Here is a 21,285-nt window from a genome sequence, read left to right as displayed (position 1 = left end):
CTCTCTCTCTCTCTCTCTCTCTCTCTCTCACATGTCCAGTATAAACCCAATAACAGGAGTTGTAGAAGAGGAGCAGCCCAATCCCATGGAGGGAATGACAGAGGAGCAAAAAGAATACGAAGCTATGAAGCTGATCAGCATGTTTGACAGACTGTCGAGGTCAATAAAAGCAGGAAACACACACCAACATAAACACACGTGACTTGTAAAGGACATTTTGTTGTCTATCACAACAGAAAACCTATACTCTATACCAGGGGTTCTCAACTGGTCTCACCCTGGGACCCACATTTTCCCATGGTCATTAAGTCGTGACCCACTTTTTTTTAGAATTCAGTATTCAATATATTGTCCTGTGCAACATGCATTTCAGAGCATATAACCATGCATAGTAACTGAACCATGACGACTGCATGTACAAAACTGCACAGAATAAATAAGGGCACAAATTTTAGTATTTAGAGATCAAAACTGATATCCTGATTCCAGCACAGCGAATGAATAGTTGGTTATTCGGCTATTTGGGTCCAGTCCTAGTATGAAAATCCACATTTTAAATACTCCGAGTCATATTTGCGCTTTGCCATCTTGCATCCCAACATCAACACAAATTTAAAATGAATGTCAAACAAACTATAGTTACCATGCCTGTCAAAATAAAAGTTTTTTCAAAATAAAAAACAAGTCCAACCTGAGACTCACATTATATATTATTTGTTTTTGACCAGCTGTCCGCGACCCACTTTTGGGTTGCAACCCACCAGTTGAGAACCACTGCTCTATACTATACTACTATATTAAATAGTAAATTATAAATCTAAAAAAAACATTGTTTATGTTTGGCAAGTTATTATAACTGAAAATAACAATGACTAAGTAGATAAGACTGCGAATTTAGTGGAATTGTTGTCAGTTCTTTCAGCACTTAATATTACCACAGCTTTCAATATTTAGCGTTGCCTATTCAGTTCAGTCCATCTTCATGCATGCCCACATTACATTTTTACTTCTACTGCCTACAGGTCTAATGTGATCCAGCCCATGCAGCTTAGTATGGATGGGAAGATGAGAGAGATGACTCAAGAGGATATGAAGAAAGTGACCCACAATCCTTTGTTCCCGTCACAAGAGCCAGCTAATTCAGACAGTGAGGAGGAGGCCCAGTAAACACAGGAGCTTAGCGGCAGAAACAGATTCCCCGAGATAATCTGGCTTTTTGATTTAGACATTTACATGTCACACATGTATCCTGTTCTACAATGTTAATTTTGATAGAAACTGAAGTACAGGAAATTGTGATTTGTTTAGTAAAAGTAAAAACACAGCATTGGGTAAAACACTGACCATTTTCCAGTTTTGTTGATTAGTTTCTTTCCTCACAGACATTTGTTAGAGATCATTTTAGTCCACTATGAAAACCGACTTACTTATTGACATTGTGCATCACTTGAACAACACCAGAGAGTGTTAAAGAAGGACTAAGATTCTTCACATCAGGGAAAAAAGTGAAGCACAAAGAGCATACGAACATTTCCATTCAAGGTTTTTTGAAGGTCAACAACAGACATTGCTCCTCACTAAACTCAAATGTACAACAATCCCCAAGAGGCTCCTACTTCTACACAGCAAATGTCAATTATGAACAAAGCACCAGTATGACCCTTTAAATGGTCTTCTCATCTAGATAAATAGACACACTTAGAGCCTGAGACAGCCCAACACTGTTGACTTTGTTTCCAACCAACAAGTAATTTACTGAGATACAGTTCATGTTCTTGTATGTGAAGCTACCTGTAGAAGTGCAAATGATCCTTGATTAGTGATCAGTGTTTCTCAGTCAGCTCCACCCACAGTGCAGCGTGGGTGTTGACCATTCTTGGCTCCAAACTAAACTGAGAATCTGAACCTTGTACTCATCACGACGGTGGTGTGTGTCTATCTGGTTCAGGGTCATCGATTTCATTAGGCCTTTTTACCAACATGTTTAAAAGGAGTGATCATCAGTTAAGTGTAAAATGACAGTTTGCAATTTATCAAACAGAAATTCAGATTACAGCCACACTATCAACATGTCAATCTATATTTGTTGCATTTGATTTGTTGAGGTTGTGAGACCTTCACCCTGTAACACTTCTGTTCTTGAACTATAAAGGTAAATTGAATTTTTGAAACTTTGAAAACGGCATTGGAAAAAGTCAACAGTAAACTGTCTACATCCCACTCTACTCTACATCCTGGTTGCTTTAACTTAGGATAATTTACGGACCTGCTTACAGTGGAAAAAGTCTTTCTTCGCAGTAAAACTAGTCTCTGCCACTTAGTTGAAGTTGAACTTTGTAGGAACATTTTGACAGAATGTTGGGCTCTTCACGACGAAGCGAGGCTGTATTATTTTAATAGAGCAGAAGACTGTGTCATGCATGAAAGCCAAAGAGCTGCGGTTCAGTTTGCAATGATGGAATCAGCTTTAATTTTGAGTAAAATAAACAAATTAATTTTAGATGTCTGATGTTTTTCAGAAAACTCTTCAGACATTTTACTTGTGGAAATGAAATGTAAACCTACAGATGGATAAGCTACCATTTAAGACTGAAGATGAAGCATTGTTATGATAAATGTCAATTCTGAAACATATATTAAATGTATTTTCCTCTATATTGTTGTTTTATTGCTGACAGCTCCATTGTTGACAGTAAAATATAATAAATATGTTTAAATGACAGATTGGTCTCATGTTTCAATATTGTACAGTTGTTGTGTTATTTCAAGTAAGAAAGTGCTGCAGAATTTGAAACTCTTAAAAAAGTGTGATAATAAAACAGCAACCCACACTACAGCTTTGAATCTATACACATCAACTGTGTGCAAAGTAAAGAGCAGAACTGTGTAAACCCCTGAGCCATATCAGTTCAATGTCACTTGTTTCAAAGTTGGATCAGCCGTTAATAGTTGCATTACTTCTAAGTGTAACAGTACAGTATTTGTCCTTATGTAAAACTAAAAACTAACAGTTAAGAACTCTTGGACGATTTGGGAGGTGTGTTTTGAATGCTGGAATATTCCTTTTCTGCTGAGGTCACGTTTTCAGCCCCATCACACTCCTGCGTCACTGTCAGGATCATGAGTTCACTGTGAATGTTGGTGGCCAATTCCTGTTTTATTTTGGAATCAGTCACTTCTGTGAGCACTCACTCCTGGCTTTATCTATGTCCTCCAAATTTTGTGTATCACCTTACTTCACATGTTCACTGAGTTGTCTCTATAAATACCCCCAGGGGTTCCCTTCCAATGTTCTCTTTATGCTCTTTAGTAGTCAAGCTTTTCAGCAATTTCTAACTTCTAGTTTGTATATACTATGTAGAAACAAATTTATCTTGCTCTCATCTGATCTAAGAATTTGCTCCAAATATTTATCAGACTTCTTTTCAGGCTTTTGTTTGTTTTTTGTTTTTTTTAAAAGCAAAATTAGTGCAAAGAGAAAAGTCCCCCTAGGACTTCTGTTATTTCTTTTCCATGTCAAGTCAAGATGCAGACATTCAAATTTGTGAGGTTCACAGGTAGTTTTATAACCATGTTCATTCAGTTAGTCTAAGTGTAAATCACAGGTGCACTCAGTGTTGTTTCAGAGATCACAGATATTCTAACTTGTGTGTCAGAGATCACTGGTGTATTCACTCTGTACTGAGTTTCTACGTTGTGGCCTGTATTTTCAATCTACTGTTTTGAAAGTGTCCATTTTTAAATGTTCAAAGGAAATACACGACGTGTCAACTTGTAAATAATAGATAATACAGAGTTGGAATAGTAGCACTGATGAACTAGTACACAGTGTGTACCTACACAGTGAGTCCCAGGTTTGTGGGAGTTTTGCTGTGTAATATCACCCACTGTATTTAAGTCTTTCACAGTGCCTAGCTCTGATCCATCAGCTGGGAGCTGCCTGATCAGGCCAAAAAAGAACAACTGAAGACAGACTTTTAAAACATTTTATAGGCAGATGACACATGAGTGCGTCTTAATGGGCCAGACGGATGGGACGGATTGTGACAGAATCACTAATTGAAACAGGGCACCAGTTCAAGTCAGGCACCAGCTGGTGGAGGTGGAGTCCCAGTATAGGCCATCATTAAGGATTCAAGTGAATTTAACTCAGTTTTATTTATATTGTGCCAATTCACGACATATGTCATTTCAAGGCACTTCACATAATGAGATGTAGACCTTAGTATATTAATACTGAGAAACTCAACAAATCCATAGATTTGGAGTTTTGTAAGCACTTTGCAGGAATGGGAAGAAAAAAGCCACAGAAGACAAAAAGGAAACAATGGGAGCGATATAGCAGCATAACTCAGGGATGCTCATAGGGAATCCAACGGCAGCTTTAAATTATTTTCTGTTTGTCTTTGCCTTACTATGTGAAGTGCTATGAGATGACATATGCTGTGAATTGGTGCTACATAAATAAAACTGAATTAAAACTAAACTGATGGTTCAAGTCTCCCCGTGCAGCAGACCTGCCTCTAAATTAATATTAATGAGTAAAGTTTTAAGCTTAATCTTAAAGCAGAGAGGGTGTCTGCCTCCAGAACCCAAACTGGGAGCTGGTTCCACAACAGAGGAGCTGATAACTGAAGGCTCTGCCTCCCATTCTACTTCTGGAAACTCTGGAACCACAAGTAGACCTGCAGTCTGAGAGTGAAGGGCTCTGTTAGGATGATACGGTACAATAAGGTCTTTAGATGGAGCTGGTCATTAAAAGTTTTATATGCGAGAAGCAGTAGTTTAAGTTCTATCCTGGGTTTTACAGGGAGCCAATGAAGAGAAGCTATTGCAGGAGAAATATGATCTCTGTTAATGGTTCCTGTCAGAACTCTGGCTGCAGCATTTTGGATCAGCTGGAGGTTTTGAAGAGAACTACTTGGAGATCCTGATAGTAAATAATTCCAATTCCAATGCATGGGTTAGATTTTCAGCACCACAGACAGGATGTTCCTAATTTTGGCGATACTGTGCATTTGAAAGAAGGCCTAGATAGAGATGTTTTTATGGGTGAGCTAAAGGACACATCCTGGTCATATCCAAAGTGCTTTATAGTAGAAGGAGGCCAAGGCAATGCCATCCAGAGTAACTATCTGATGAGACAGTGTGTTTCTGAGGTGCTTAGGACCAAATATAATAACTTGAGTCTGTGTTAATTTAGAAGCAGAAAACTGCAGGTCATTTAGGTCGTATTGTCATTAAGCAATGCTTGGAGTTTGAATAACTGATTTCTTTCATCTGGCACTACAGACAAATATAGCTTGGTTTTATCTGCATAGCAAAACCACAACTTAAAAAAACATTTAGGTAGTAATACAAGCAGTCAAACAACAATAGATATTAGTAGGGAGACACAGCATAAAGGATAGTAAAAGCTAATTTTCTAAACTATAGCAAAGACATCAGATGAGGTTGGGTTCCTACCAGAAGACATCAGGGAGAGCAGGCTGTTGTGGGAGTGTGTTGGGGCTTTCTATGACCCTCACGTTCCTTCAGAGTTTGGTTTACAGCTCTTTTAGGCTGGGCAGTTTCACAGTAAGTGTGTTCTGTGCAGTACATACCACCCTCCCTTGAGCTTTTTGGTCCATGCCAGCACAATTACTGTACCAAGTGATTAGGCAGCCTGTCACAATGCTCTTTATCCCTGGTAGAGATCTATGAGGATTTAGGACCAAATATCGTGAAACACCTGAGGCTGTACAGATGCTGTAGGTGAGGGGTGTCAAACTCGTTTTCATCCCGGGTCACATCAGCTTTATGTTTGCCCTCAAAGGCTGTAATTGTAAGACTGTATAAATGTAACAACTTCTGAACATACTGTTAAATAATTGTCGCTGCATTTGATTATTATTTATCCTATGTACAAATATTGTGCATGCATTCACCTAAAAGTAAAATATATGTTGGCACATTGCTGCATTATTGTAACATTATATTAAATTATGCTATATTACATAAATCCCATTAATTTATCAGATGAGGAGATACACATCTCTTGCGGGCCACAAAAAAATGACATGGCGGGCCGGATTTGGTCCCCGGGCCTTGAGTTTGACACGTGTGCTGTAGGTCTTTTTAACAGTGGAGGTGTGGCTAGCCCATGTAACTGTGAATGTGAACTCCCAGGTATCTAAAGCTGTTCACTGTCTCGTCCTCTGTGTTGTTGATGGTGACTGGATGCTGATTGTGCCACCCACCCCTCCTACCCCATCATTCTGGGCAAGGCAGTTGGTCTGGCACCACTGCTTCAGGCAAAACTGTGGTCCATCTCATTGCTGCAGGTAATCAAACCTGTAACCGCTGAGTCATCTCACATATGTGGTTTCATCATCCTGTTCCTATGGGAGGAGAGGAGCTACGAGGCTTCTGTTTGCCTGCGTGGCTTTCCTTTTCTATACTTCGTACATATTTTAACTGCTCCCATATAAAATGGCCCTCTCAAGATAAGATAGTGAATCTGGAAGTTAAGACCATTGTCATTATTGCTGATATAGTGTCTACTGATGTATTTGCTCCTCAGCAGCAGCTGGTGATCCAGAAAGTCCTGCAATATGAAATACTGCACTAAACAAAATAAATTGTGATCGTTTGGATATTTTAAGAATCTCATCAGTCTATGTAGTTTTAGGGTGAAGATAATTGAGTCAATTAAATCACAATGAAAAATGCTTTGAGGAGCATAGCAGTGTTTGTCCTCAACAAATGTAAATGTAAAGCCTAACAAATGTAGTTTGGATCTACTAGATTATGAGATATTTTTCATGGACAGCATATTTGCATAAGACAAGAAGAAACCTTATGGAGACCTCAAAGGAGGTTAAATCTTGTGGATGATTGAAAATCATGTCAATCTGGTCATCATACGAGGTGTCAGAAAAAAAGATATATTTCAAATCCAAACTACAAACTACACGTTCTCCCCTTCAAGGTAATCCTCCTGGAGTCTCACACACTTTCCCAGCCTTCTCTGCCACGCCGCCATGCACTCCTGGAAGGATTCTTTCGGGATCCTCCACAGCTCCGTCATCACAGCCATCTTGATGTCATCCACGTCTTCATCCCTTGATGACCCCCTTGAGCTTGGGAAAGAGGAAAAAATCCCACGGAGCCAGGTGGGGTGAGTAGGGAGGTTGCTCCAGCACGGTGACGTTCTTCTCAGCCAGGAACTGTCAGATGCTCAGGGCATTGTGAGCAGACTCGTTGTCATGGTGAAGCAGCCACAACTTGTCCTGCCACAACTCTCACCTCTTCTCATGCACTGAACGAAGCAAACGCCACAGGATCTCTTTGTAGACGTGCTGGTTGATCGTCTGAAGGGGAAAACTCCTACTTTGGGTGTGAAATATATCTTTTGTGACACCAGTCCTGGAACTTTTCTGACACACCCCTTATGTCTGGAATATAAGATGAAATTTCACTTATAGTGTGTGTTAGAGGTAGCTGGTTCTAGCTAATGATTGGTTTGATGGATAGTGTGTGTGGGAGAAAAGGAAGGACTAGGAAGAGGTCATCAATCCATTAGGATACTTTGGTCATATGATGACAACTGAGCTATTACATGGAATTCAATGCACTGATGTGGGATGCAACTAAAAACCAACAGAAATTAACTGAGTTATAATATAATTATTGTCCAGAAATGAAAAAAGTGTCATGCCCTCCATCTCAAGCATTGCTTAGTGGCAGTCTCTCCTTCTCCCTCCCTTCTCTCTTTCCCTTTTTTCCTCAGGTGGACATGAGTTAGATGTATGTGCATGGTATGCAGGCAGGTGCAGCCAGTTGGATAATCACCTGAGTGGACACACCTGTGGTGGGGATTGGTCCACCTGCAACTCATCACCGTCTGCAATAAAAGTCACATCCAGACCATGACTGGACATCGGACTGTTGACTACCAGTGTTAGTTTGACCCCCTCTGCTTGTTACTTCCATGATCCTCTGTTTCTCCCTCACTTCAGTCCACCCAGTTCAAACCTCCGGTCCATCCTCCACCGTCGATCTGCTCTCTCTGGATTCCATCTTGGAAAATCCTCCACCTGTCCCCTGTACCTGCTGGACGCCATACCTGCCACGCCCCACGCCAACTCCGTCCACCTGCCCTCGCCCCTCCTCCCTATCCGGCCATCAGCTAAGTCACTCCACTCTCGCTGGGTCCTCACCAGTACAGTCATACTGTGTTTTCAGACATGCCATTCTTGCGTGGTGTTTAGTGTGTTCCTGATTCCTGTTATTACCAAGTCCGGGTCGGTATCATTCTACTTAATCACTATTTTGTCTTGACTTATTCTAGGTTCTTCAAGTTCTGTATAACATTTAGTATCTTAATTCCCTGTCGGTCCAGTAGTCGCCTCCCAAGGGAGCTCCAGTCCTCTCTGCTACCCCATAACAGCCATTCTCTGTATCATCCTGTGTAAATAAATTCTATTCTGTTTTGGGGTACTTGGTCTGCTGTGTGTATTTGTCCTGCACTTGAATCTCTGACCTGCTCCGTGACACAAAGCAAGCTGTTGTAAGGGAACCAAATCTTTAGCTTACTGTTCCAAAATAATAAAAAAAAGAGAGAATACAAAATTAAGACACAACTCAATTGACTTTTAATAATTATTAACAAGTATAGGTATGGATTTACAATCTATTCATTACTTTGTTTTTGTATGTTTTATGTAGTTTTGTACATATTCTGTGCGTGCAAGGCAAAGATAAACATGACAGTAGAAAATAAACTCTCCTCCAGGATGAGACGGAGGCCCAGGTCACTGACCACAGAGCGCCGGACTGAGGCCTGCTCTTGAAAAACACGCACCATTCTCCACAACCAACCTGAGAATTTGATAGACTGGATATTCAAGTTCTTCTGTTCATCTGACAAAATATCTGATCATGTATATATTTCTTTTCATCTAGGTCTTATCTGGTCCTCTGATATAATTATAGTTGTCTCATGGAAAGACTGCCCACAGTTGATTTGACTTTCAAACACTCTAGACAGAAATATGCAAAAATATGAAGAGCATGTGTCAGTCTGAGGATTCCACGAGGCTTGATGTGCCAACAAGGTAAAAAGAGATGCATAAGCTGAAAACCTTCCCTTATAGATGGTTACAAATATTGAAAACGAAATGCATTTGGAATAATCATTACAGTAACATTTTCAGACAACAATCAAATCTGGCAAAATTCTGGAATTATAAATGTTTGTTTCCAAGATGTTGTTCTACTTCTCTGCAGTAGGAGCACAAAGGCAACACCTTAAGCAAGGAAGCCTGTGCTCAATTTCTTTTTAATGTGTAAAAATAATAAACTGACAACTGAGTTTAGTGACCTGATGAAGAATCCCCATACACTGCTGAAGGAATTTAAAAAATATATTATTTCAGTGAGCACAGTTTTTTTCTCCCCCTGATATTGATAAATTAAGCTGATATTTATTGAAAAGAAATAAAGAAAATAAATTGCTATAGCTAATGCTGTTTAGGCGATTAAACAGCTGGAGTTTATTAGTATTAGTGAGTAGTTACATTATACAACAAAAGTGAGTCACTTCGATGTTAAATCATTCAGATTGTATAACTTCTCGATTATTTCAAAATTTCTAAGTTGACGAGTAAAGTTTCTCCCCATATAAAATACTATACTGAAAATGCAGGCCCCAGTGTAGAAACTCAAAGCAACAAAAGAGGATCCACCTATGATTACTGACACACAAGTTTGAAAACTTGCGATCACTGAAACACCTAGAATTTCCAATTAGAAGTACTGCATGAACATGATTATAAAATCACCTGTAAACACCAGAACTTTCTCAACCTTGGACTGAGTCTGAGTGCATCATGGCTTCATGTGGAAAAGAATTGCTTTAAGAACTGAAAGATCTAAGACTTCACAACGATGGAAAAGAAACCAGGAGGACTGGTGACCAACTAAAAACCAGTCAAAACACAGTTGCAGTAGTAATCAGGTGTAGAATAAATCATTGTAACCCTAATCAGAATCGCAGTGGTTGCCGTTTGCACAATCGAGCTATGAAAACCGAATGGACAAGTGCTTCAGACTCAGCGGTTATCAATGACAATCAGTTTCTTTGACAGCTTAGACAGTGTAAAGAACATTGCATATTGTCAGCCTCTACAGTTGTCATCCAAGAGTAAAGCCCTTGCCTGTTCCTTAGCAAAAAACTGAAAGATTAGACTTAAAGAATGCTGACAGAAGCTTGGTGAACATTGGGAGCACATTTTTCAGTCAGATGAGACCAAGATACATTTAATCAGCTCAAATGGGGTTCAGCATGTCTGGTGTGAATCAGTCCAGTGCTACGACAGTGAATGCACAGTCCTGACAGTGAAGCATGGAGGTGGGAGCTTGATTATAAGAGGCTGCATGAGGGCAATGACAGTTATAAATGGAGATGAATGCTTGTGGATACACCAAAAAACTGGCTGACAAGATGACTCCAAATCTGCAGAAGCTTGGCAAAGGAGGAATATTTCAGGATGATGACAATCCAAAGCACTCGAGAGTTTTAACAGAAGAAAAAAGTGAAAACTATGATCTGGCCGAGTTTGTTGCCAGACTTGAGTCCAATAAATCACCTCTGTGGTATTTTAAAGACAAAGGTCGTGAGACACAACCCTACAGGCAAAGAGCAGTTGGAAGAAAATACAAAAATAAAGCAAAAAAACAAATCAGAACATCTCTCCAGAGATTTTTTTTATCCTCCATAATGAAGAGAATTGAGTCTAGTTATTAAAAATAACGGTGCGCATACAAAGTACAAAAAAAAAGCAAAGCAAAACCCAGGAACAAAAACGAAAAACTGAATCTCACTGATCAAATGTGTGCTGTACTGAAGTGTATGGAGCTTCTACTGAGGGACCCATATTTTTATTAGACTAAATCTGAGCTGTTAGTTTTTAATTTTATAAAACAATAAAAAAAATACTTCCCTTTTCTTTTTGGAACAAATGCAATTACTGTAAGGTGAGGTAAGGGGCAATTTTGAATCATTTGACATTTAGAGGTTTTTCACTGACTTACTTCTGTTGTATATTGTAAAATAATGAATTTCTTGACAAGTTCCAAAACAGATGAGTTTGAGTGACATGAAGTTATTTGAGGAGGCCTTTTCCTCAAACACTGTCATCTTCCAGAACAGAAAAAAATAAAAATTAAAAAACTCAAGAAGGTGAAAGATGAAAAATACGAGATCTACTGTAAAACAAACAAACAAAAAAATCTTGTCATAAGCTTCGTAACAGGCCTTGAAATCCCATTTAAAATCATGTGGACAAAATGTCTGAGCAGGTGATAAAAATGTGTCTTTGACATGGTGTGTTGTTAAAGCACACTCATCAATGTGATGTTTATGGTTGTGGACAGTGTACAAGAGAGTTTTCATGACCACCCAGTTGATGCTCTTGTCAGTTTATTCACTGAAGGTGGAGTCTGTGATTCTGGAGACACATTGGTGACATTTAGCGAGTTAGCAAATGTTAACATGTGCCAGACTTACTGTCCCTCCTACGTTTCCCAATGATGCCACTGTTTTGGTGTTGATTCAAACTATACTTTCTGATTTTTTCTAATTTGTTGAAGTAATGTAAATCTTGTCTTTTGCCTAATGAATTGATATATGATAATATTCTGAGTAATTGTTTCTGGATGAATTGTAATTGGGAGCCTTAATAGAAGGAAGGGGCGGGACTAAGTCTTGGTTCCATGAAGGAAAATGTGTAGAATGGGGCATTGGTACAGTCTTTGACCATGTCCTTCTTTTGCTGAGTGCTACTTCCTGACTCGCATGTTTCAAAAACTCTTCAGCCACAGATCCTGTTTTCTTCATTTGGATTAAATTTTGTATTTGAAATGTTTTGATATCTTGCTTGTGTTGCTAAGATGGCACAATGCAATGGAAGTTAGAGGAACACACCACACTCCTCCCTGAAATGTGCATGCTCAAGGTATGCTGCAGTAGTTTCGTGTGGATCAGATGCTTTGTTTGTTTCCTCGACAAACAACAAATGTTTTCCAGTACGCACAAAATAGACAGCTAGTTTACCATGAGGCGATATGCACAGAATTTGAAAAAAAATAAAAATGCAATGGATTAGAAAGACATGTTCGCTGTGTCCCGTTTCAAACTCCTACGGACAATGAGTCTTTAACATTTGTTCTGATTAAATGCAGAATGAATTTTATAGGTGACATAGTTGCATACTGCTCAATGCAATGACACAATAAGGGGAAAAAAATATGGAGCAAAATAGGAGGCTGAAGTTAATGACAATTCTTGACATCAGGGTTATTTGCTTTTTGGGGAAAATAAGCACAGACTACAAAAACAAAACATCTAATTCATACAAATATTGCAAGCAAGCCTCACAGTCTAAACCAGAATAGAAAAACAAAAACAAACAAACAAAAAAGCATTTTCACTTAAAACTGTACAGAAGCTAACATACAATTAAAAAAACGTACCAACCATGTGTGCTGTTTATTTAGTTCTCAGACTTTCAAAGAGAACACCCTGACATGGGAGCAGTTTTCTACACGAAAGTAGAACATTCATGCTACTCTTTGACCTCATACACTATCCCTGGTTCCTGATCTCAGCGATGTCACACATCTCTCCCTCCTGTCTCTCCCAGGTGCGTCTTTTCTCCTCAGGTCAGTCAGCCTCTGTGTGTTATTCAGACAGAGGGGGCTCAGTTCTTTGGTCTGGTGGCTCTGCCTTCATTGTGTGATGTTTAGAGACTGCTTCTCCTCCCTCCTGTGTGCTGGTTCTCATATCCATATTAGGTTGCACTGTGCCGGGGCTCCTCTTGTGGGACAGAGGACTCACTTGTGGGATTTCTGAGGATACAGATGCAACTGGGATTGTGCTGTGGGTCTTTTCTCTGGGAAGTGGGGAGATGGCGTATTTTTCTAGAGCTTGGGGCAATGCTGTGACGATGCTTTTCTGGGATGTGGGGATTGTAGGAGACTTTTTCAGGGTATGGGGTAGTGCTGGAGGACTCTCGTGGCCAGACGGAGCTTTGTCAAATGCTGCAGCTTGACCGCAGAATCGAAGTGCTGCTGCCTCTTGTTGAGCTTCTTGAGAGGAGGGACAGCCTGAGCCTGGACCTTCTTCCTTTCCTGAAAGAGGGTACTTGGTTTCAGATGTACCTCCACAGCAGGTTCTTCCTGTCTCTGCCTTGAGCTCCTCCTTCTGGACAGTGTGCTTCTTTTCATCATCTGTTCGTTTTTCTTTGTCACTGGCTGTGTAGATGAAGGACAAACAGACACATAAATAGGTAAAATGACTGAAAGCAAAAACAAAACAAAGAATCCAAAAATGTGAAAAAAAAAAGTTATGAGTGATGAAGTCATCTCTCACCATGTGCACTTTGTGCCTCCTCCCCACTAGATGGATCTTCAGTGCAGGAGGGCAGGTCCCGTTTGTTGCCCCGGAAACGGATGGGTGACCTCTGTAACACTGCCTTCAGCTCTAAGACAGTTAGAGTAAAGAGGGCCTTGAGTCCTATTGAGGAGGTAATCTCCAACTATCACCATGTGTGAAAACAAGCTCAAAATGCCAAACATTCACTAAAGACCCATCTGAAGGTGCAAACATCACCAAAGTTAGATTAATACACATTTCCTGTGTACACAGCCATTACTAGCGATGTGAAAAATACAGTATTATACATATGAGCGCTTCCCTTTCACAGACTCATTTCATTTCACAATTCTTGCATTATTTTTTATATTTATAACTTCACTGTTGACTTTGCTATTGATAGCACTTATTTTTTATGCCTTCATAAAACCGTCACCTTGTGTGATGGACAGAGCATCCTCATGGACAGACACAGCTCTGCGTTGTGGAACGGACTTCAAGTGTTGGCGTGGCTTAGGAAGACTCTCTGAAAGTATGCAAATATACACATACATTTTAGATTTAAATACAAAAGCTGTGATATTAGAAATCTTGTATAATTTCCCTTTCAAAACAAGTCAACAAGAGACACAGACAAACATTGAGGAAATACTGAAGGGATGACTGACATATGTTTTAGATCATATGACATATCACATAATTATGATGTACATACATTCAATGTTAATGTGAATGTAACCAAACCTAACTGAATGCAACCCTAATAACTAAAAAATAAATCTACCCATTGCTATGATGTGTTTCTTGCTGTGATTTCCTTGCATGTCACGCCTTGATTCATGCGACCCTGAAGGCTCACATGGTGCCCCACATGGCTCACATGTCACTGTCATGATGAGCCTTGATTGTGCTCTTGATTGACAGCTGCAGACACCACAGATGTGTAGTTGTTGTTATCATACATCTTTCTAGTCTGCTTAGAAAGCAGCACAAGTGCCGCTCTTCTGCACGTGTACCGCCACACATGTGCAATGGGTCGGCAGCTTCATATTCCGTGCATGCACACTACTGCCCTTTTAGCGTAGTTGCCATGCAGTTACTTGCGGATGTCTTGGGCAGATGATAGATTGACATTATGCAGATGTGGAGATCTACTAGGACTTTTGTCATCAATGCAATTCCACACAGACCTCTACATAGACCAAAATTTGCAGACAGTCCATAGAGTGACTGCTCTACAAGGACACTGGTGCCAATGCTCAGCAGTAGTGTGCATGAGGGGGATATGAAAATGTTTACCTACTGCACATGTATGCAATGGAGTCCCCTAAGTGGATACCTGTAAACTAGAAAAGTAGGACAGTAACAGCTACACATCCACGGTGTATGCAGCTGTCCATGTGCATGTCTGTATAGACGAGGCATAATCCTGCCGTTACATTAAGCTGATGATGACAAAACAGTGTTGTATGTTTTGGCCAGTACAGACTGCCATGAGTCCACAGCTGTCTCTTAGCTGACTGTTAGACAGACTACAATATTTGCCCCCCACAGATTTGCCATGCAACACACTGATTGGACAACACCTGGTTTCTCATAAAATCTCATAAACTTATATCAGAGCAACCGTTCCTTTAATAAGATCAGTCAGACATACCCTCAGTCACCGATTGTGCTTTCTCTGCACGAGCCTGTGTACTTGGACCCTTCCATTGAGATGGGACTGAAGGAAGAAGCTCTTTCCTGGGAGACATGGTGCCGGCTGCACCCCGAGGACCCTCCAGACTTCCATCCTAGGGATGAGGATCAGAAGTTGCTAACAATGTAATAAAAAGAAAACGTAACATCGTTCTTTCTTTGTTTCTTTCTTTGTTTCTTTGTTTCTTTGTTTCTTTCTCTTTTCTCTTTCTTTCTTGCACATTCCATTGCAATATGTGGTTTGTGGAATTTCCAGCATTCTTTGTCTTGAGAAAGAAATCTTTTTTTTTTTGCCTGTATTGTTTTTTGTGTCTGGAAGTACACTTGAGCATTTGAGTTTCCACATTATATTGTCAAATGTTTGTGATTTGAAACTTTCTTCTCATTGTTGGCATTCTTTGAAAACAAACTTTTGGAGTCAATATTAAAATAGAATTAAGAGCACAGCTTTGCCACTGGGTGAATAGTCTTACTTCTGTATTGTCTTCGTAGCAACAATGAAGGACTTTTTGGACTGAATGCTGTATCACCTGTGCTCTAGTCTCCCCTGGCCTGCCATCATGAGTGTGCGCTCTGAGCTGGGCTTGCTCTGATGAGCTGCTGGTAAGAGGAGCAGAGGAGGGAGGAGCTCCTCCTTCTACAGGAACAGCTGGTGTGGGGAGGGGAGGTTTGGCTGCGATGGCAGGCTTAGATGGCAGGGGGGCGATAGGGCGCTCGGGGAGGGTGGGCTTTGGGTAAAGGAGAGGTTCTGGTCGTATGGGGTCCAGTGCTGTCATAGGATGCCTGGGGTCAGCTGGAAACAGAGGATGACAGTGACAGTAAATCACTAGTAGACATGCTGAATGATGCAGTTTGGTCTAGCCAGTGACAGATGTAGGCAGACAGATGTAAGCTAAACACTGAAAGCAAGGCATTATAGTAGAACCTCTCTTGTGTTGTGTTGTCACAGGCCCAGACACACCAGGAAGGTTGCAATATACAAAAATGACTACATTACACCATGTTGAAGATGTCACGGTCACTTTCCTTTGTTACATGAATTCTAACACAACATTTAAACCTAGAATAATTAACCTTTGTGGTTTATATGTTGTATATTACAGTACTGTATACATAGCATGTTAAAATATATCATAGGGCATTTTGTTTTATTACATGTTTCATATTTTCTATTGGCTTTTATGGAAACCATGCAGACAAGTTGATGCAGATTATTTACTGCCAGAAGAAAGTAACTGACTTTTCCCCCTTTTTAAGCCTGAAAGGACAGGACTTGGTTAAGCTCCTCAGACTTTCCCATTATACTTTTTGTGGATGAGTCTAATGAGTGGATCAAATGGCCCCTAAACAAGTCATCTCAGCAGAGTCAGCAGCTGTAGTCAATGGTAATCACTCTCCAGAAGGTAAGAGGCCATGACACTAAGAGAAATATGAGTAACACAACTTTCTTCATCACCAAAACCGATAATTCAAGTTGCTGGCTGTCCAAGACGCATGGGTTTTAATGATTCCGTCATAGAAAACTCAGTTAGAGGAATCATCGGAACCTTAAGACTGCCATGATATACATGGTCTTTCCAAGCGTATGGAAACAACTGCATATAGGCCAGTAATTTCCTCCAATGGTTGGTCACTGTGGTTCTTAACAAAACATAGTTAAACGGGAGGAAATCATATACTTGCTGTGGACTGTTTTACAGCAGTGGACTAATTGATACTGGTGCTTTAGTTGGTAGAAATTGGAGTGTGTGTTAATGTTAATTAAATAACAAATCGCCCATTGCAGTAGTTTGGTTCAGTGATTTGTGCGTGTCGTAGTTTTTGGACAACAGTGAAGTTTTATGGCACATGTTGCAGTATATCAGGCTTTGGATAAGCCCACCGTGACTGCTGCTATGGTCAGCTCATTGCTGGTTTGGCTCTGCACATGGGAACATTTTTCTTTTTCATATTTAGAAATGGTAGAAGATAATGCTGATACCTGATGAAGTAGACATGGTTCTGGGCTTCATGTATGTGGCAGGTGGTTCAGGTTTGTCCAGAATAGCTCCTGAAGGACAGAGACAGGAGGCAAGTTTGATGAAGGCTCCAAACATGGAATGAATAGGATGTGAACACTAGGGCTCATCATGAAGCCAATCTAATCAGTCACACAGCTTCACATGGGAGGCCTTTATGTAAAAATTAGTGATGATGACTCAAATAAGACTGAAAAGAAAGAGAAAAAGAAAAAATTAACATAATTTCATCGACTAGTATTACAGTTTCAGGACTATTAGAAAAAGTAGGCTAGATAACTGTGAAAGGGCCCCGTTAAAGTACCAAAGATAGACAGACAGAAACATGTAGAAGGAGCTTAAAGTGTTGTCATCAAAGATTAGAGCACGGTCAGATTATGTTGACCATATACAGGGTTAGTTTTAATGTACACAACTTAAATCTAGGATAAATGTTAAACAAATTAATTTAGGCAACACTTAGCACATGGAATCACTTTAATTATTTGTCCAGTTTAGTTTTCCCTTGCTGCTCAAAGAATCACAGATGGTCTTACAACTGATTTTGTCCCGACAAAGTCAGATTCAGCCACTCACATTAAAAGATTCCCACAATACTTTGACCAATCACAGCCTGTACATTATATACCTGTTCACCACCACTTGATTTAACACATTAAAGAAAATTAGCCTTATGCTTTAACTTGATTTTGCAGCTTTTACTAAAATTACCCCACCCCTAAAAAAAAAAGGACTAAATAAATAAATAAAAGCGTTATCCAAAAGTGTTAAAGATTTAAAGAGTACATAACGTGCCTCACCGAAAAGATAAAATTACTGTCAAGGCACTATTTAGGCCTTCGCTGATATCCACTATGCTGATGTTTTCTAACTCATTTTGGCCATGTAGGCACATACTTTTTTTCCCCCCACCAAAAAGCAGGGAACCTCTCTTGTGGTGGAATTAACATGTGTCAAACACTGCCGTGGTAGCCCTCTGGTAGGTTTAGACATAAAGCACAAGGCTTTTCAAATGCACAGGTTCAAAATCAATCATGTAAAACATTCCATTTAGATTTTTATGTAAGATTTTCGAACAGAACTGTAACTTTTTTGGAGCCTGACAGGTGTTATCTGGCTGTCAGCGTTCACTGTGGATGATGCTGATCTTTATTTTTAATGTCTTTATTAGCCCATACCAATGACATGCTCATATCATTGCTAGTCCCTAAAAAACACCCATACAGCTATCATAGAAATATTGAATGCAAAAATTCTTACCTTCAGAGTTGGCCTTTCTCAGCTCTTCGTCTTTATTCTATAACATACACATTAGACAGTATTAAACTACAATATTTGACCAACAGTACAAAAAGCTACTTCCTACCTGGAAAATCATTCACAAGCAGAACACTTATATTCTGCTGCTGTGATTGCTGTTGCATGTTGCAATGACTGACCTTATCTCTGCTCAAAGAAGGTGCCACAAATATGTAAAATTGGGTGAAATTACACATTATGTCCCTGGAGGACTAGGCCACGTTCTTCTGCATTAACACTGTGTACACTGAGCTTAAACCAATAACACAAAGGCACTTACCACAAAGCAAAGAACAGATTAAAGGAGATTAAAGGACTTTTCTGTTTATTACAACTTGGCTTTTACGTTTATTTCTATCCCTCCTAGCAGTTCTGATAACATTGTGTTCACCAAGCTAACTGACTGTGTGAGAGGAAGCCGGAGAACCCGGAGAGAACCCACGCTGCACGGGGAGAACATGTAAACTCCATGTAGAAACCGACCTTCTTGCTGCGAGGCAACGGTGCAAATCACTGATCCACCTTGCAGCCCAGGAAACAAGCAGCTTAACGATATTAATCTAAACTATTTTATTTGGAGGTAAAACTGAGCATGAGTACACCTCAAATATCTGTAATAGTTGCTCATTACTCTGCAGAAGCAAAAAAAGTATATATTTAGCATATATATTTACTTTAAGTACAATTGGTCTAACCGGCTTGTTTCAACTTGTTAGGTTTGTCTTATGTTTTTGACTTTTTTTAAGATGTCAGCCTGTTGGCCCCTATTGAACAGCTTTATTACTGAGAGAAATTTTGAACAAAAACAATAAATTGTAATAAAGAAAAACTATTCTTGAAGGTGTGTCCCCGAAATAATGTTGCTGTCAAAACCATCTAAACCGTGATCATGGGGAAGGCAGAAAAACAATGTGCACATATGTTTACACACAAGTAGTAACAGCAAAACCGTCTGAACATGTAGATTGTTTAACCAGAGCCGCAGACAGCATCACAAGCTCCTCCAGCGAGGCCAGGTTCTATTCCCCCCTGTGTCTGCTTTCTCTGTGTCTGACCTACTACTTCTAACACCACCTCCACCTCCAACAATCCCAAGGGGTCACACTTCAGATTAGCCACTTAAAAATCCATTCCTCCATTATTCAGATTCGTATCTCGGGTATCAAAGTTCTTGTCAAACCTGACACTGTCCACTACTCTGCCAATGCATCTCGAAGGCTTGCAAAATCTCACTGCAAAACACTTACGCTCACATTGGATTTTCTCTCTGCATCCTTTTGCCACACTCAGGCTACTGCTTTATCTCATTAACTCTACCTCAGAATCCACAGTTTGCTTGCTTTGAATGCAGCCTATACAGTGTCTTTCTTTATAATGCTGTCAGGTTGGTCAGGTTGTCCACGAGTGCCCGCTGAAACATCGCTGCAGTAATCCCTGTTAAAAAAAACTAATCTGTAGGAAGCTTCAGACATGTAAGACAAAGATCAATGAATATCATTTATCATGGATGGATAGGAAATTCTTATCATAGTTATGTTGGAGATTATGTCATACTTCTGAGTGCGGATGATTGTGGTGCAGCTGAAACAACTTCTAAAAATTGAGTTTTTGAATAAAGACTGCATATGGTCTTAATATATCCTCATAGCATTCCATGCTGAAATGATGGACACAAACTATGATTATTAAATGCTGTTAAACAACATTTTTAAATGTAATTAAAATAAACCTAATAGTCATGGTCTCATTTCATGTATAGAAATTAGACACATCATTACTAGGTCAGACTATGGCTTTACAGTCACAGGCCCATTAGCAACCTGTGTCTTATTTGTATGATCCATATTTTCATTCATAGTTCCTGTCTCCTGCTTTTTGTCCACATCAGGTTACAGCTGAAAAAGACATTGAAAACCTGATGTAATCGGCGGTAGGATTCCTGCAGAATTTCAGGGTTATCATCCATTCAGGAAAACGGAAGTTGGGGAAAAACAATGAATGTAGGACTACACTGAATTTTAAGATAAGTGTCAGTATTCAAACATGGAATCAAACTACATCAAATTTATTTCTCAAGCTTCACTGGATAAAAATAGAGTTTCTGCTCTTTATGTACCTAGTTCTGAGGTGAATCAAAGTTTCAGGGATCCAATTCAGACTTGATAGCTTGAGTTTTCCATCTCAGTATCCATCAGTTGAGAGTTCAGGGTGAGGCTCAGAGTTTGTTAAACCTGCTTTCTGGAAAAACTGTCACTCCAATCCAGACTGGCCAATAGAGATGTTTCTTATATCTTTTAGTGTATGTCCTGCTCACATGATTCGGCTCAATGGAAAATCAATCTTTTGGTTTGCAATCACAAATTATTTTACTTTCAATAAAACAACTCAGTGCAATCTCTAAAGTTGTACTCCTAAATGTTTTGATTGGAAACCTATTTTGTTTGATTGCATGATATAGAAATGCAAGCAGCTCCATACATATACATTTGAGGCAAAATGCTAAGCTAACATTAGTGAGCTAGCTCCGCTATCACTTATTTTATCTTTCCTTATGCTTCCTTTCAATGTACTGCTGACAGTTTGACAGGACATCAGTCGTTTCAGAACGGTTACGTTGCAGAATTTACAAACACTATGTTTTCTTTTGAACACAGATAAACTCTTTGTGGTCTAGGAATCGAAATTATACTACAGAAGATGAGCCAAACACCTTCCAGGCAGCCACAGCTTCGTGTCCTGACGTCTGCATTCACATTTTTAGAGTGCAGAATGAGGGAGGCATTAGTGACAAAAATGTCTAATTTGAAATGAGTCCAGCTATTGGTTGCATTTGAAGCATCACGATCACAATAA

The 21,285-nt window shown here is 39.7% G+C and overlaps 2 protein-coding genes across 2 annotated transcripts in view; one reads left to right on the top strand and one right to left on the bottom strand.

Annotated features, from left to right (window-relative positions):
* The window catches only part of ric8a (RIC8 guanine nucleotide exchange factor A), a 24,838-nt gene extending 22,192 nt beyond the window's left edge, over positions 1-2,646 (top strand). The window contains exons 13-14 of the mRNA XM_008294453.1: positions 40-159; positions 1,023-2,646. Of these exons, the coding sequence (XP_008292675.1) occupies positions 40-159; positions 1,023-1,167 (265 nt within the window). The 3' untranslated portion in view covers positions 1,168-2,646. The remainder of the gene's footprint in view (positions 1-39; positions 160-1,022) is intronic.
* An 8,801-nt stretch (positions 2,647-11,447) lies between these two features.
* The window catches only part of carmil2 (capping protein regulator and myosin 1 linker 2), an 81,248-nt gene continuing 71,410 nt past the window's right edge, over positions 11,448-21,285 (bottom strand). Inside the window, exons 35-41 of the mRNA XM_008294458.1 lie at positions 18,394-18,430; positions 17,097-17,165; positions 15,478-15,908; positions 15,075-15,210; positions 13,854-13,943; positions 13,415-13,525; positions 11,448-13,296 (exon numbers count right to left, since the gene is read on the bottom strand). Coding sequence (XP_008292680.1) covers positions 12,725-13,296; positions 13,415-13,525; positions 13,854-13,943; positions 15,075-15,210; positions 15,478-15,908; positions 17,097-17,165; positions 18,394-18,430 — 1,446 coding nt within the window. The 3' untranslated portion in view covers positions 11,448-12,724. The remainder of the gene's footprint in view (positions 13,297-13,414; positions 13,526-13,853; positions 13,944-15,074; positions 15,211-15,477; positions 15,909-17,096; positions 17,166-18,393; positions 18,431-21,285) is intronic.

This window comes from Stegastes partitus, unplaced genomic scaffold (genome assembly GCF_000690725.1).
Source record: "Stegastes partitus isolate 25-593 unplaced genomic scaffold, Stegastes_partitus-1.0.2 Scaffold964, whole genome shotgun sequence".
In the NCBI taxonomy this organism is placed as follows: Eukaryota; Metazoa; Chordata; class Actinopteri; family Pomacentridae; genus Stegastes; species Stegastes partitus.
Note: the sequence above shows the minus strand (reverse complement) of the source record. Positions and strands in the feature narration are given on the sequence as shown.